Raw genomic sequence first — 16805 nt, 5'->3', positions numbered from 1 at the left:
ATACCGCGTCTCTCAATTCACAACCCATCCACTGTCCATCACCGTCTTCGAGCGTGAATCCCGCGTAGGTGGCCGGGTCATAAACGTCCACGCCTTCTCCAACACCTCTGAGCCCGTGGAACTCGCGGGCGCAATCTTCGTCTCCACCAACGTGACCCTAGTCAACGCAACGCGGGACTTTGACCTCTCGACCGAAAGGCGTGCGAGTGGTGAGGCTAGCGACATCAACTACGACCTCGGCGTGTGGGACGCAGGCAATTCGTGTTTCCGAACGAGGCGCAGACCGAGTGCAGCGATGACGTGGGCAGTGCAAACTTGGCAAGTAAGTGGACTGGTGTGTTTGGGATGTCGAAGTTGTTCTGGGCGGTATGGTTGAGTCCGTTGCGATTGCAGTGGGCGAAGAAGAAGGCGATGGGGCGGTGCAGTTGCTAGTACGATGAGTTGTTTCCGTTTGAGTCATTGACGTGGGCTACGAGGGAGGCTGGGCTAGTGGAGACTGCGGCTTCGTCGGGACAGGAGTCGATGAGGAGCACAGGAATTAGTGAGCGGGTCATGCGCGAGATGGTGCAGGCGAGCACGAGGATGGACTATGGCAATAATCTAGGCTCGATACATGGGTTGGGGACCATGGTCATTATTGTTGGATGGTAAATCGATCAGTTCAAAAAGGATTGCGACGGATGGCGCGAGGCATGTAAGAAGCGGCAACTGGCAGAACTTTGATAACACGGCCGCCAGGGCTGGCACAGATCTCAAAGTCGACACGACGGTGACGGGTATCGAGCTGCTTATGACTGAGGAGAAGCATATGCGTTACAAAAGCTCTCCCTCAGACTTGGGCTCGGACGCTACTCTCTCTGCACAGTTCGACACGGTCATCTTTACCACTCCCTACAACCAGTCATCAATCGCATTCACCCCTCGGCTCCACGTCCAACCGAAGAGAATCGACTACGTGATCCAGCACATCACGCTTTTGGCAAGCCCACACCGCCCATGTCCCAACTTCTTCAACCTAAGCGACCCCACCAACGTCCCCGACAGCATCCTCACCACCACGCCCGCCGGCTACGACCTCACTAGCGGGGCTCCGAAGCGCTGGACCCTAACACCAAGTTTTAGCCCCTCTCAACACTTAGAAAATTGAGCGTACGCAATGGAACCACAGGCACTGACGAGCGCATGTTCCTGTACAAGACATTCAGCCCCGAGCCGCTCACGCCGTCTTTCTTTAGCAAGCTGTTCGATTTATCCGCCCCAGCGGAATGTACGACCGTGGAAGACATGTTTTCGTGGCTGCACAGGCAGAAGTTCCTTGCCTATCCTTATCGCACACCATGCAGCGCTTTCGACTCGTTCCAAGCTCTGGATCGAGACGAAGGAGTCGGTCCTGCAGAGCGTGCGGCCTGAGGATACGATGGTCTGGTATACACCGCCGTTTGAAAGCTTCTTCAGCACGATGGAGACAAGTGCGTTGTCTGGGCGGAAGGGTGCCAAGCTGATTGCTCAAGGCCTTGAGTGTGGGACGACAGGGGACACGGGTGCTCATGATGTGCCGAATGCTGAGGCTGACGGGAAGCAGGAGCTGTAGCGGAGCGTTGTTCTGAATAATGCTAGGCCAGTAGAACAAGGCGTCTGGATGATTCTTCTGTCGCATTCGGTCGCCCTAATGCAGGATGCAATTGGTGTAGCTCCATTCCCACGACCTTGCAGAACAACCCATTTCGTCCTGTAATAACTCCTTTTGTCGCTGAGGAATGGCCCAGGCGTAAGAAGGGACATACTCTCTCGTGTGAACGTAAAGACCGGATGTGAGTTGTTCAGTCAGAAGGTTTCTCAACAGTTGATTTCGGGGTGATTTGAAGTACTATGGGCATATAGAATTAGAGGCGATAGTTCGTCACCGGTTTTCATTCTCCTGAGAGAGGGCGCGTAGAGACCAACGCTCTCGTGAACATGTAAAGACAGGATATGGGCTATTAGATCGGAATGCATCACGATAAATGAGCCTGGGGTTATTTGAACTACCATGACTATTTAGAATCTGATCGTGACAATGTATCTCTGCCCATGGTGGTTCTCTTATCCACGCGAGAGGAACAGTGGCCAAGCCGCTAGGCCAAGGGTGGCTACCGCGTGATCGGTGGAGTTCTCCACACCTGCCGATAACTTTCCAAAAACTTTTTGGCAAGCGCGACCAGACCTTTCGCACGTCGCAACAAGCAGCGATACCGCCACCATGTCCTCTGCCCAGGAAATCGAGACGAAGAAGCGCAAGCGCAAGCACAAGAGCAAGACCCGCGAGGAACCTGTCATCGCAGAGCCTGTCAGCAACGGCGTCGCAGAACAGAAGCAGAAGCCCCGCAAGAAGGCCAAGAAGGAGCATACGCCCGAGCCTGACATAGCTGAGGATGTGGCTAGCGATGCCAGTCAAGAGGAAAACGAGGAGGAGCTCAATGCAGAGCTGAAGAAGATTGCCGCTGAGGCGAAGGGCGCCGAAGCAGAGAAAGACGAAGACGAGCAATCCGACGACGATGCTGACGACGTGGAGAAGGCAACCGGCGCGAACGCAGACCTTGTTGCGAGCACCTCGATGCCGACCGTCGACGACCCCATCAAGTTCTCCGACCTCAAGATGAGCGAACGCACGATGAAGGCGATTGAGGGCATGGGCTTCGAGACCATGACCGAGATCCAGAGGCGCGCTATACCGCCTCTACTGGCTGGAAAGGATGTGCTCGGTGCTGCGAAGACTGGATCGGGAAAGACCCTGGCTTTCCTGATCCCCGTCATTGAGATGCTCTCCGCCATGAAGTTCAAGCCTCGCAACGGTACCGGTGCCATCGTTGTGGCGCCGACCCGCGAGCTCGCACTGCAGATTTTCGGCGTTGCGCGAGAACTCATGGAGTCTCACTCGCAAACCTATGGCATATTTATGGGCGGCGCAAACCGTTCTGCAGAGGCTGCCAAGTTGGTCAAGGGTGTGAATCTTATGATCGCAACTCCTGGAAGGCTACTCGATCACTTGCGCGGGACAGACGGCTTCGTTTTCAAGAACTTGAAGAGTTTGATCATCGATGAGGCGGACAGAATCTTGGAGGTTGGTTTCGAAGACGAGATGAGGAGTATCATCAAATGTCTCCCGAAAGACAGACAGACGATGCTTTTCTCTGCCACGCAGACAACAAAGGTCGAAGATCTCGCACGTATCTCGCTCAAGCCAGGTCCCCTTTACATTAACGTCGATTATCATAAAGAGCACAGCACGGTTGACTCTTTGGAGCAAGGCTACGTGATTTGTGACAGTGACACCCGCTTCAGGTTACTGTTCAGCTTTCTAAAGAAGCACCAGAAGAAGAAGATCATTGTGTTTTTCTCTTCATGCAACGCAGTGAAATACTATGCAGAGCGTAAGTCGAATATGCCATGTCAAACAAGCAGATGGCTAATATGGACAGTACTCAATTACATAGACCTCCCAGTCTTGGATCTCCATGGCAAGCTCAAACAGCAAGCTCGTACAAACCGTTTCTTTGAGTTCTGCAACGCATCGTCTGGTACGCTCATCTGTACCGACGTAGCTGCACGTGGACTCGACATCCCCGAGGTTGACTGGGTTATCCAGTTCGACCCGCCGGATGACCCGAGAGATTACATTCACCGCGTGGGACGTACTGCGCGTGGAAGCAACGGCAAGGGCCGATCCTTGATGTTCCTGCTACCCAGCGAGGTCGGCTTTCTCAAGCTACTCAAGGAAGCGCGTGTGCCATTGGTGGAGTTTGAGCTGCCAGCAAACAAGATGTGAGTTGTCTACTTCTGGAGCACAATAGGATGTCTAGGTCTCATAGCGCAACTGCTACCCACTGCGGTCCAGCTCGCTTCACTTCACCAGATCCTGTGCCCGTTAACACGGATATCGCTGACGACATTCCAGATTGAACATCCAGTCCCAGCTCGAAGCGCTGATTGGGAAGAACTACTACCTGAACAAATCAGCAAAGGAAGGGTACAAGGCCTATCTCCATTCGTACGCGTCACATTCGCTGCGGTCTGTGTTTGACGTGCACAAGCTCGATTTGGTCAAGGTCGCCAAGTCGTTTGGGTTCTCAACGCCGCCGCGCATCGATATCACACTTGGCGCTAGTCTGGCCAGAGACAAGAAGGTGGAAGGAAGGAGAGCGTACGGGAGCCAGCCTCAGCAGGGCAGGCGGCCAATGAAGCCGAACAAGCGATTCTGATGTATGGGCACGATGTCTGCATTTCTGGCGTATGGTGTTGGTTGATGGGTCGAATCCCGGCATCATCTGCGAACGTTGGGGGACGGGGATGCCATGTTCGTAACTTGTACACTTTGCAATACCAAGCTTCTGGGTGGATAGATGGATCACTGTACCCGTCACTGTTGCACAAGACCGGTGAAGAAATCTAGCTTCCAACCGGGAACCAGTCAATGCACTGCAGTTGCTTCCTCGCCCCAGCTGCCACTTCATCGCCTCCCGGCCCCAAGCGCCTCACGGAAAGTCGGTGCGCAAGGCGGTAGAAGCAAAGTCATTCGACAGGGCAGACATGCGGGTCACGACAAGATGCGCTGCTGCGAACGCTCAGGGAGCAATCGAGGTGGTTGACTGGATGATGCGTTGGCAAAGTCTCCAAGCGTGCGGCCAATCATGGTGGCGGAGGCGGGAACGACGAGGGTGCTCAAGCGGGTTTCTGGGGCGACGCTCCCGCGAGCACGGTGCCGCAAGCTAAAACAAGTCAAGGCAAGTCAGGTAGACATGACGCTGGGTGGGGATCGGGCGCAATAGCGGTGTAAGAGAGACAGTGACTGCTGTTGAGTGATGGGATACCGTGGGAGGTGATGATGGGATGGGAGGCGACGGCCTGGCGAATGGCTGGCGCGCTGAAGCAGCGGTACCAGCCACCTCTTTTGCGCGCTGCGGCAGACGGCGCAGCGCGGGCGGCTGACTGGCGGAGACGGAGACTTGGCTCGGGAGCGTCTAGTCCATGTACCTGTGGAATGTACAGCAGAGACATGCAGGCGGTGCATGGTGAGGGCCACGCGGTGGAGCAGCCGTGCAAAAGTGGCACAACGTCGCGACAGGTGGCTGGAATGGGAGAGGGAACGTGGCCTGCAGCGCCTTTCTGCACTTGTTCAAGATTCCAACCGCGTGCTCGCAGCCTTCTTTTGCATCGAGCGAACTCTGGTAGTCTAGCGCTCCGACAATTGGCTGCCGGCGCTACGCGTACAGTAGTGATCGAAGCGACAGGGGTGCTTTTCGACCTTGACCCGGCTTGCCTGCTTGCTCTCCACACCCAGCCCACCTCTGCCACGGCGCCTCCTCCAGCTATCCTCCCTCACCACCGAGGGCGCCGCCATACCGCGGACTGCCCTAGTCGCGCGCAGCAGAATCCAGTTTGCCCGTCCGTGGCACAGGTACGTTTGCTGCCCATCGCTGCTGCCTCGCCGCAATTGCAGCGCCTTCCTCGTTCGTCGGCTCACCTCGCGCAGCCAGCTCGACGCTGGACTTGTCGGCGCGCTCCCAGCTCGTCGCCCTTCTGTCAAACGCCCACGTCGCAGCACGCCCGGGCACTCCTCCACCTCTCCGGCGGCCATGTACTAATTGCCCTCGTCACATTCGCTATCCTCGAGTGTGCGTCCGGCCCGTATAGCGCATTCTGGGGTAACACTGTTCGCGGACCAGTGACCCGACTTTGCGCCGCCCAAGGCCACCGCGCACCTATCTCACCCTGACATCGCTCGCTACCATCAATCCCCCATGTCGCCCGACCACGACTTCAGTTTCTAGGACCCGCTTGGACTCATGATGGGCTTGGACACCCAACGACCACCTCTTCCGGCACCTACTGAACCTTCGACTCTCAGCTCCGTAGACAACGACACTAGTCTCCGCGACGACGTGGACACCAACGTCTCGTCGCGTACCGACAAAACATCTTATTCCATCCCCGAGGACGGCACCCCTGTAACCATCAACACCACCAAGCAGCAAGGCGGCTTCCACAAGAAGTATCCCTCGCAAACCTCGCTGCTCATCGAATATTTTGAGGGCGGTAAGTCGGAAGGCAAGGTCCACTCGCGCCCTAGCGTCCGCGTGCGAGTCACACCGTCCTCCCGCAAAAACAAGTCTGCGACTGCGAACGACCACGTGCAGATCACCCAGACGACCCGCAACACACGAAAGCCGCTGTATACCCGGCGTGTATCCTTAGGCAGCAAGCCCCGCGACGAACTTGTACACCACACCAACACCGACGTTTCTTACTCGGACGGCTCCAACGTTTCCTCAATTCCGCCTGTCGAGATCGAGGTCCTTCAGAACGCTAGCGACCTATCTTTTAACGGCGGACGGTTCGTTCCAATGGCATCAGACATATCCTCTATGCCCCCGGACAGTATGTTGGAAGGCGAGCCTATTATCAAAACCCCAGGCCGTCGGCGCAGCCGCAGTCTGGAGCGCGACGAAGTTCTAGCATCAAAGGACATTTCCGACACGCTGAAGGCTCCCACGCGGCAACGCAGCAGGAGCTTGAGCAAGGAAAGGATAACTGCTCGCGTAATGGAGAAATTGCAGCAAAAACCCACAGAAAGCGTCTCGCCCAAATCTAAGCACAGAACAGGTAGCAGAGAGGAGCTCACTGCAAGTCGCAAGTCGCATCGAAAGACGAGTAGATCCCGCCGCGAAGAAGAGACGAGTGGCATCAGCGGGACCGAGTCTAGCCTACTGTCTTCCAATGTTCACCGTCGCTCCGGCGACACACAGTCTATACGCTCGGGGGTTTCTGGAACCTCGTCGATCAACAATCCCAAGCTGCTTGCGACGGTTGAAGATGCCATCAAGCGTCTCATTCTTCCTGAACTGACTGCCTTGAAAGAGGAACAGCGCACACAGAAGAACGCCGCAAAATTCGAGACCATGTCCCGCGATAGCACTTATGAGGCAGCAGAATCGACAAAGTCCCGCGATAGCTCTCGTCGGCGAGTGTCCAAGTCCTCAAGCGCGCCGCATATCCACGGTAGCAAACCAAAGGTGGTCCTAAACCGGGACGAAAACGACCCCGGTACCGTCCTCTCTGGAGGCTCGAGTCGCCATCGACGCTCAAGCCGTGGCTCAGTGTCAGAGCGCAGCTATGCTGAGTCCACCGAAGAGAAGATTCGCCACAAGAAGAGCAAGGACAGCAGCCGCCACTCGACTCGTGACGCCGCTTTGGCAGGGCTTGCCGCATCCGGACTGACTGCTGCGGCTTTGAAAGGCCACACTGCCCGCGAAGAGGAGAAGGCAGAACGCAAAGAAAGGAGAAAGCGACATTCGAAGAGCCGAAGCAGGACAGCAAGTATCTCAGAAAGTATAGAAGACGAGGTTTTTGAAACACCGTTCACAGAACCATCCGTACCTCCGCTTCCAATCCTGCAGAGCGAATTGCAGGGCTCTGAGTTGACGCGCGACTCAATACTATCAGCGGAAACAGAGACGCGGGAGCGTCCAGAGTCGAGTTCTTCAAGACACACCGGGGCGGAAACTCCACTCCGAGAAGTAGCGCGCGGATTCGCTTCGCCATCTCCACGCACCCCTACGCTTACACCTAATACGACTACCCAGAGGAGCCTTGGAACTGCTCACAGTAATCACTCGCAGGGTGCTCTCAGTGCTAAGAGTGACCGGAGTTACTTTTCCAGGACTAGAGAAACTTCAACGGCAGCCCAGGAAGCGGCAGCGGCCGCTAAAGCTCGCGCCATTGAGCGCGCTGCACCGCATAGCCCTCAATATGAAATCGCTGAAGCGACACCCACAAGGGGTCTCAGCCCCATCCAAAGCGAAGCCAGTTATCGAGAGGAGGTGTTGGAGACTGGCTCTCCGCGTCAGCTGCGCTCAGTCCATAGCGGTGCCTCTGTGTCCACAGCTGGGCGAAAGGGCGCACGGCCGCAGTCCACCCTTTCCATCCAGTCTTTTGAATCTTCACCAAGTACAAAGGCTGCGCGAACGCGGAAGCGCCCGCAAGGTGTGAGCCTGGAGCGAACGAAGGAAGTATTGGGCGAGCCTGATACTCCACGCGATGTCGATGAATTCTTTGAGAAGAACCACGAGCAGAACGAGCAGTATAGAAGGGAGTATGAGGCCAGCTTGCGTGACTCACCCGGCGCCGACTCTCGACGAATGACCGGTTACAGCGAGGAGGGCGAAGGACCTTACCCGGAGCGAGACGAACAACGACTTTCTCTGAGCCAGGACATTCGCAAGGTCGGCTTGAACCCAGAATACGTCCATACACCTCTTGCTGTCGAGTCGGCAGTGGCATCTTTGCTTGAACCTTCAAGCATTAGTATTCAATCATCAACCACAAGTCCTGTGAAAGGAAAGAGCAGGTTGTCACGCGTCAGCCCAAGTCCAGACTATCAGCACATCGCAGAAGGTTCCGAGCTGTCCGAGCTGCACGAACATCCTAGCCAAGAAAGGTGGAATGCGATCCGCGGTCAAGCTCAAACCCTGGCTGGGAAGTCAGGAGCTGGCAGCTCGCCACGACAAAGTCTCTCTGTATCACTTCAAGACGAGCCGCAGATGAATCATAGCGCAATACCAACCGGTTATGTGGAGCCTGAATATGGATACGGAGTAGACGATGAATCCGAAGTCATCACAAACCCATCCATCATCAACGGCCCTGGTGGCGCCCAGTACGATGATCGTACAGAGGAGCTTCTGAGCAGACAGGAAGAACGTGAGCAGCGAACACCATCACGATCTTATGGAAAGGCTGCAGCTGCTGGTGCTGCGGCTGGACTCGCCGCAGCCGCAGCAGCTCGCTCACGGAATGAAAGTCCCATGTATGATCAACAGCGTGATAGCATGGCGAGTGACAATTACGAACTGCACTACGATCAGCACGAGCCATTACATTCAAAGAACTCGTACTCACGTGAGCGGACGCCCTCGCGGAGTCCAGCGCTTTGGAAAGACGAAGGCTACCAATCAGCCCACCAACCTGGAGCTCACACACCAGATATGCGCCACCAGAGGCTTTACGATGGGGAGATGGACGAATACGATGAGTCACCCCTGGACGGCGGGGATCCTTTCAGCACTCCCGATGCTAAGCATGCCCGTCACTTGAGTGGCAATTCTCATGGAATGGCCTCGCCTCTCTACGATTCAGCAACTGGAAAAGGCCTCGATCGGATTGAATCGAAGGATATAGTGGCACTGATGGACCACTTGACCGTGCGCGATGCGCAAAGGAACGCTCGCGATACTGAAATTCTGGTGACTCTGGTGCGGAGTGCAGCCGAGATGCGCAACACTTTCGAAGAGCTGAAACAGTTCATCCGCGTCCAAGACTCTATGGTCATGAATCACACCGACAAGCGTGTGGACTTGGCAGAGCAGCGCATCATTGGCGGTCCCCGCCCGCAGCCCGCAGGCTCTCCACGAGCTCCTCGATCTTCCGCTGACGACCTTGACTACGAGACCAAAAAGAAGAATGTGTTCAAACGCGCACTCAAGGGCTTGGGCTCCAAGGGAGACAAGGACATCAAAAACATCGAGGCCATGCTCATGCAACTTCTTGGAGATGTAGAAGGTCTGAAGCAGGTGCACCAACTGACACTGGATCAACAGCGCACAAATAGCATGACATCTTACGAACACATGCGCGCGAACGATCCCGGTGCTCCCGAGTCTGGCTATGAGCCGGAAGGCCGGGCAAACACCGCCTCATCGCCAAACCAGTCTGGTTACTTGTCCAACCCTTCTACTTCGCGACGCATACAAGATCTGCACTCCGGATACGACGTCCCTCAAACTCAACGGATAAGCACCGTACACGAAGAGGATGACGAGGAGTACCTGGAAGACGAACCTCAGTATGAGAACACCGAACGTATGACCACTCCGACACAGGAAGCTCGTCGTAACAACAGCCTCTCGCACGACACTCCTCCGCAAGCAGCAAAGCCGTTCCGAGAATCTCAAAGCCAAGAGAACACGCCCAAGCGTAAGCACAAATCAAACTCATCCTCCATCTTTGGCATTCCGAAGATCTCAAGGTGGTCAAAGACAACGGCTTCCACGAACCGCGACTCGGAAAGCCTGCCACGCAACAGTGGTTCAGGGGAGGAAAGGCGTCCGTACTCCAGCGGCTCGCGATCCGGTTCCCGAGTTAACATCCCCTTTGGCGATGGGCAGTACGAGATGAACGAGGATGACCGAATGCGATCTACAGCCTCCCTCCCTAGGGATGGACGTGATTCAGTTCGGTCTCCTTCACCGCTTATTCCCGAAGATACGGAGCAGTACGCTATGGAAGATCCCAAATACCAGGCTCATCGCAATTCTCTCAATCTACAGCATCCTCAGCCTAAGCATGGTCCTACCGGCCGCCACACCAACCAGTTGGACCAGCAAGCCCGGATATTCGACCCAGTCCGGTCACCAGACTACTCGGATCAGTGGGGCAGTAACCCTTCATTGGCACGCAACCGCATGTCTGGCGGCGGTGCTAGTTACAATGCCGGTAACTTATCGCCCATCTCTTCAGAGGGGGGATACAGCCAGCACTCAGCATCCGAGCAACAAGCTCCTCCCAGGCCGCCCAAGATCTTGGATGACGGTCCTTTGATTCCACCCCAGCAGCCGCTTGCCGGACACGGACAAGCGAGGCAGATGTACAGCTCGCCTAATGAGTATGGCGGTCAGGGCACCCTGACGCCGTTGGCGCCCATTCAAGAGGTGCGCTATTCGCTCGAGACAGACAGGGGAGTCCGCGTAAGTCACTGATGTTACTGCACTACCTTAAACCGCAGACTTACGGTAATTAGTATACCCCGACTCCATCGCCCCGCCCGAGCTCTCAGAACCTGAGTATCACAAGCCCGCAGCGCAAGATCACGGGACCTCGTCCCATGGGCAGCAGGAGCCCTCAACCTCAGCACGGTCAGACCGAGCTGCAACATTCCGACACGGTTATAAGAAGGAAGCCTGTCGCTGGTACGTTTCAAACATCATCTCTAGTAGGATGACTTGATGCTGACTTAAAGTAGCAGACACCGAGAGCTTGGAGAGTTATCGAAGCAGTCTTGACTCGGAGATCTTCTAGACAAAGGACGAAGGATTTAATGATGGCGTTCATGGGAAGTGTAGGGTTCAGCGACAATGCTGCATGAATTAGCGTGACGGGTCGAATGACATGCATGCATTGGAGCGAATGGGTTTTTCTTAAATATATACCAAATGTGGTCATACTGCAGTGCATCTCGTTTAATAGTGTTGTGCATTCTCTGTGGTTTTGAGATTTGGTTTCAAGATATGTCTTATCATTTGGATCCTTTCTACGGACCAAAGCATTTCAAACACAGGCGCTCCGAGGTTCAAGCACTCGCAGACAGCCACAGTGAACAATATCGGAGTTGAAGAATCGCTCGAGCCTCGCGGCCTCGCAGTATGTACCCGCGATTTGGACTGCGACCCCGCGAGGATCTCGAAGATTTGTCGTCACGGCCTTGTATACCCTCCCAAAATACGAAACAGGCACATGCTCGCTCAGCTCTATCGACTCCAGCGTCGTAAGCCTCTACGCCGGGGTAACAGAACCGAAAATCCTTGTCTTGAGCCCGTGGATAGGATGAGTGGACTCACATTCGTCCTCAAGTGTTGACTAACGTCAGAGCCTCCTATCTTGAGCACTCATATTCCGGACATTGGGATGACACCGGACACCCTATACCGGGTTGCTTTACAGCGTCGTGCGAAGGCGTCCAATTCACATTGAACTGCACGAACATACAAAAGAACGGAAGTCTCGCAGTGATTCCATCATCAATTTTCCAGACACCGCCCTAGTGTCATCTTTACCCCCATCATTTTCTTCACGAAAGATTATCCCACAGGCCCACGTCTCACGTTCCAAAATGTTTCGCAGCATCGCAGACTATCTCTTCTTGAGGCTAGCCACTCTAGGCGGCCGTCAAGCCGTGGGTTGTACCTCAAGTAATAACCCCATTCATGCCCATATTTCCATCTTACAGTCTCTCACAGGAACCCACTTCATCAGCTCGATCCAACGCAACTGCCTGACCCATGTGGAAATCACCCGCTCACAAGCTATCCCCACCAGGATCGAAGTCGGGGTCTTCGTCGTTTCGCCCGATAGCGCAGGCCTCGCAGCATGCGTTCCAGCAGTGCGGCAGTACTAACCTGGTTGCCCTGTAGCTTTTGTACAGGAACTTCACGCTTCGTAGTCGAGAAGGCATCCTCGTCCAACATCTGGACACAAAGGAATTCCCGCCACATACCCGGGCTGACATCAACAAGTTCCGCAGAGCTCACGGCAGGCGTCGGTTTCGGCGCTGCCACCATTCTGACCGCTGCGTCCTCGACAACTACTCAAATTGAGAGCATCTTGGACACGATGCTTTACAAGAGTAAGGCGGTGTACATTGGGATTACGTCTTCGATGGTAGGCATGGTGATTGCTGTGCCTGTAGCTGGCTCTGCGGGCTCGGGATCTTCGACGGGGTACTCTGTAGGTGCGGAAGAGGTAAATGCTGCGACTACAGGTAAGTTAATCTCGAGCTGGTTTTGCGGGCTGATTGATTGAACCGATTGCAGTAGCGGTCGCGATGGCGTTAATTCGTTGATTCGCCGTATATCTGCGGTCCGAGAGAACGTCGTTTGGATTCTTGAGGCTGTTGAGGAGTTGATAGGTAAGTGGAAGTTGCAATGCACGCGGTGCCGGGGCTCTTTCCTGACGCTCACATGGCTTCTGGTCTTTCCCGTTTTTCTTCTGACTGCAAGTTTCGGTTTTCTATACTTGCGAACCTCAGTTGCCAGTCATTGATTTGTTATGGTTCTGCGCCCCTGTTACCCTTGCGTTCTACGCCGCAAACATCGTCTCAGCTAGTTTTATTTCCGGTATCAATTTCCTTCATCGCTCTCCCACTCTTGACCTCACAATACATACTACACTTCGTCAGTTACAATTCCTCCTTAACATCGCATTGAACCCGAAACACTGCTGTCATTTTTTTTTCTTTGGCGCTGATTATCTGGTATACAAGAAGTCAATCGAGAGAGATCTGCATGCAGTGCACCTAGGCCAATTTGAACTGCAGCTGGAGTCCGGTCTGATTGGCGCGACGCGTATCAGCACCCACACCACGGCGAATGATAACGCTATGTATGCACAACGTCGGTAGCATTGCAGAAGTGCAAAGGGTCTGGTTCATTCCGTAGCCCTATCAAGGTGCCCGATTCAGTGCTGCGTGCAGAAAAAAAGTAATCATATCGATCGCCGTACACCACTGTCGCACACGTTTACGTTCGCCTTGTCGTTTTTTAATTTTCCCCCCTCGACTGCACCGCCTTCACATATTTTATACTTTGGTAGGCGTTGTCGCGATGGCAGACAAGAACACAGAGAAGCAGGTCGGGCATGCGGGAGATACGCATGAGGAGCGAGTCAGCATTGACGATCCGGATGAGCGCGAGTTGGCTAGGGTAGGGAAGAAAAGTGTGCTCAGAGTATGCCTTCAGCAATGCCCTTGCCAGCCCTTCTGACAGCCCGACAGCGTAACTTCGCATTTCTCAGTATTCTTGGCCTGTCGTGCTCTCTCATGATCACTTGGGAAGGTTTATGCTCGTACGCATCTCCACATGCGCTCCGCACAGTGCCGGCTGACATTTCAGCGTTTTCGTATTTGGGCTCATGGACGGCGGGCCAGCGGGCCTGATCTACGGATTTCTCTTCTGCTGGCTGGGTTATGGAACTGTGGTCGCGACTATGGGCGAGCTGGTGTCGATATGGCCCACGGCTGGCGGCCAGTACCACTGGACGCACATGTTGGCACCAGACGGGCTCAAAGACGTATTGAGCTATGTGACTGGATGGTCTGTCGAATCTTGTGACTGACTAAGACCATGGCTAACAGATCCGCAGGCAATCTGTCATAGCATGGCAGGCTCTATCGGCCTCGGGGGGGTATCTGACAGCCTCGTCGCTGCAAGGCCTTGTGATAAACTCACAGTCCAGATACAATCCTACCAGGTGGCAAGGGACGCTTCTCGTCTTTGCTATCATTACATTCTGTCTTGTCGTCAACACTTGGCTTGCCAGGCTGCTACCGAGGGCGGAACAGGCCATCCTCGTGCTGCACATCGTTCTCTTCTTCGTTGTCTTAATCACCTTGACGACGTTGGCTCCCCATAAAAGCACCAGCCACGACGTGTGGGCGCTCTTTCTGAATCATGGCGGCTATGAAAGCAAAGGCCTGTCATTCTTCGTCGGCCTCATTACCCCTGTCTTTGCCTTCACCGGAGCCGACGGCGCAGTTCACATGTGCGAAGAAATCCGGCATGCATCTACCGCCCTACCAAACGCCCTTCTAGGTCCAAGACATGACCTTCCCGCTGTATGCTTGCCCCGCTAATCCATTCAGGCTCCATTGTCATCAACGGCGTCACCGGCTTCGCAATGCTCATTGCAATCCTCTATTGCATCGGTGACATCGAAGCTGCGCTCAGCACACCCACAGGCTACCCCTTCATCGAGATCCTGACCCAAGGCACCTCCTCCGTGGCCGGCGGCACCGCTCTCTCCGCGCTCCTCGTCACAATGTTCATGCTCTGCACCATGGGCACGGTAGCCTCCGCATCGCGCCAACTCTGGGCGTTTGCGCGAGACAACGCGGTGCCGAATGCGCGAATCATCAGCTACGTGCATCCGACTCTGAAGATCCCGCTCGTCAGCATCCTGGCCACCTGTTCCATCAGCTGTCTCCTTTCGCTTATAAACATCGGCAGCGCGACTGTGTTCAATGCCATCGTTTCGCTCACTGTCGCGGGCTTCTTTGGCAGCTATCTCCTGCCGTTTAGCCTGCTCTTGCACACGCGCTTGAAACACCCAGGAAAGCTTGAATTTGGGCCGTGGAGGCTGGGGACGCTGGGACCGTGGATCAATGCGTTTGCTATCATGTGGAGCGCGCTGGTCATGTTTTTCAGCTTTTGGCCGACAAGTGTGCCCGTTGATAAGGTGAATATGAATTGGAGCTGTGTGCTTTGGACGGCGGTTGTTGCTTTTGCGGGCGTATTTTGGGTAGTGCATGGTAAGGGGGTGTACAAAGGGCCAATTGTTGAAACTGGGGAGGTGGATTTGGCGGTAGATGCTTGAAGGACATCTAGCATCAGTGATAAACACAGCCCCCGAGAATGAACATCAAAACAGAAACATGATCTCGCAACCATCAAAGAGTTCTCAATATTGATACATGGTCATACCTTACCTTCATTAAGTCACGTCTACGATAGCTATGCAATACGTTTTAGTTCCTAATGCCTAACCTTCTCCAGATCTAGTTCCTCACGTTCTCCCTGACCGCATCGTCGCCACCTTGTGTCCTCGCGAGCGTCTCCTGCTTGGTCTCGCCAACACCGCCTTGCTCAAAGTCACCCGCCTTGAACAGCCTAAGCGTGTTCCAGTCAGCCATCTCTCTCTCAAACTTATAGCATCAAGAGCAACAACATACTGGCCGGTCCTAGGGTTAATGTCTCCGCCTTCGGACAGCGGGATCTCGCGGTTGTTGCCCGTGCCTGAAGCAGCAGAGCCATAGGTAACTTCTGCGCCGGCGAACCTATTCTCAACGGAGGAATTGACGCCGGACTCGGTTGCTGCGCGCTGTTAGCTGCAAAAGTCGCAAGGCAAGTGCGAGGAGGTGGTACCGGAGAGAGAGGCGCCGTGGCCTTTCTTTGCGCCGTCTGAGTTAAGATCGCGCTCGGCTTGTGCGGAGAGCGCGTTAAGATCGGCGTTCTTGTATTCGGCGGACATGTTGTGCAGTGCGTATGTATGTGATGGGGTGAAGATGTTAATAGGTATGGGATTGATTGGAGTGGAATGAAATGTTATTTGAGGCAAGAAATAAGAGTGAGGACAACTTGTAGCGGGGGTTCGAGCTTTTTGTATGCTTGCGTGCTGATGGGTAGTCTCAACGATGGAAGAGTGGACCCTTGAGTTTTGACGTCACGACGACCTCATCTTCGAGCACGACTACTTGGGTGATCGGTGTTCCATGGAGAAAGTGTATGTAGCTTTCCATTTGATAGGGCATTCGTCAACCTATTTAAGGTTATGGTGGGTTGTTTCTGTTACCTGGCCAGGTGGTCCCTGTACGATAGCCGTCGCTGCTAGCGGCCAGAGTTTTATAGGTGGAGAAGCGCTCCGAGATATGAGCAGTGCCGCACTAATTATAAGTTTTTACAAAGAGACGAAGCAAATACTTTTAGTGGAACTTTCGAGTGCATGAAGCAGAATCATCAGATTTTCGGTCTGGAGGATGACGATGAGGACGTACTAGAGGTGCCCACTGAGTAGGCAGAGAGATGCGACTACACAGATTCCATGGATAGACAGGTATGTAAGAAACTGATCATGATCATTGAAAGTTCGTTGAAACGAATTAATGTGCTAATGCTGATAGACAATGTAGTTGATATTTTCAAGTGAATGTACCCTCACGTGGTAGTCGTCAATAACGTGGCAACGATTGGCCTTACAGTGGCGCTAGTCAGCTCTCGGGCTACTACTGAGCAACTTATGCCACGTGCGGAACCCAAGGTCAGTGCATAGTAAGTGCACTCAGCGATGACTGCCTCCTCTATCTCCAGTCATAAAAGATCACCTGGCCCACCTCATATGACAGTGCACGACAGAGACGCCATAACCACGAAGAACGCAGCCACCAGTGATTGCGAGCAATACAATTTACCATCTCAACCAGGCAACCCAGCGGTGGACGATCACCA

At 54.3% G+C, this 16805-nt stretch overlaps 5 protein-coding genes across 5 annotated transcripts; 4 read left to right on the top strand and 1 right to left on the bottom strand.

The window, feature by feature from the left end:
- Positions 1–280: 280 nt before the first annotated feature.
- On the top strand, positions 281–1189 carry CC84DRAFT_54673 (uncharacterized protein). The gene has a single exon (XM_018186668.1). It carries the CDS (start codon positions 614–616, stop codon positions 1145–1147), a length of 534 nt encoding a protein of 177 aa, XP_018042168.1. The 5' UTR covers positions 281–613; the 3' UTR covers positions 1148–1189.
- Positions 1190–1987: 798 nt separating this feature from the next.
- On the top strand, positions 1988–4497 carry CC84DRAFT_54430 (ATP-dependent RNA helicase HAS1). The gene is made up of 3 exons (XM_018186666.1): positions 1988–3410; positions 3459–3801; positions 3935–4497. The coding sequence occupies exons 1-3, from the start codon at positions 2240–2242 to the stop codon at positions 4236–4238; spliced, it is 1818 nt and encodes a 605-aa protein (XP_018042167.1). The 5' UTR covers positions 1988–2239; the 3' UTR covers positions 4239–4497.
- A 1328-nt stretch (positions 4498–5825) lies between these two features.
- On the top strand, positions 5826–11109 carry CC84DRAFT_1079099 (uncharacterized protein; the record flags this gene model as incomplete). The annotated part of the gene is made up of 3 exons (XM_018173824.1): positions 5826–10778; positions 10832–11000; positions 11054–11109. 3 exons carry the CDS (start codon positions 5826–5828, stop codon positions 11107–11109), a joined length of 5178 nt encoding a protein of 1725 aa, XP_018042166.1.
- Positions 11110–13407: 2298 nt separating this feature from the next.
- On the top strand, positions 13408–15177 carry CC84DRAFT_1192217 (amino acid transporter; the record flags this gene model as incomplete). The annotated part of the gene is made up of 5 exons (XM_018181233.1): positions 13408–13532; positions 13580–13650; positions 13698–13898; positions 13948–14396; positions 14447–15177. Coding segments are annotated over 5 exons (1577 nt in total), but the record flags the coding sequence as incomplete, so codon positions are not given.
- Positions 15178–15358: 181 nt separating this feature from the next.
- On the bottom strand, positions 15359–16183 carry CC84DRAFT_1133853 (uncharacterized protein; the record flags this gene model as incomplete). The annotated part of the gene is made up of 3 exons (XM_018175997.1): positions 15726–16183; positions 15533–15674; positions 15359–15470 (listed from the first exon to the last, which is right to left on the bottom strand). The coding sequence occupies exons 1-3, from the start codon at positions 15829–15831 to the stop codon at positions 15359–15361; spliced, it is 360 nt and encodes a 119-aa protein (XP_018042164.1). The 5' UTR covers positions 15832–16183.
- Positions 16184–16805: the final 622 nt, after the last annotated feature.

The sequence above is a fragment of the Paraphaeosphaeria sporulosa genome (assembly GCF_001642045.1).
Source record: "Paraphaeosphaeria sporulosa strain AP3s5-JAC2a unplaced genomic scaffold CC84scaffold_1, whole genome shotgun sequence".
NCBI lineage: Eukaryota > Fungi > Ascomycota > Dothideomycetes > Pleosporales > Didymosphaeriaceae > Paraphaeosphaeria > Paraphaeosphaeria sporulosa.
The sequence above is the reverse complement of the archived record's forward strand: the minus strand, read 5'-3'. Positions and strand labels throughout refer to the sequence as shown.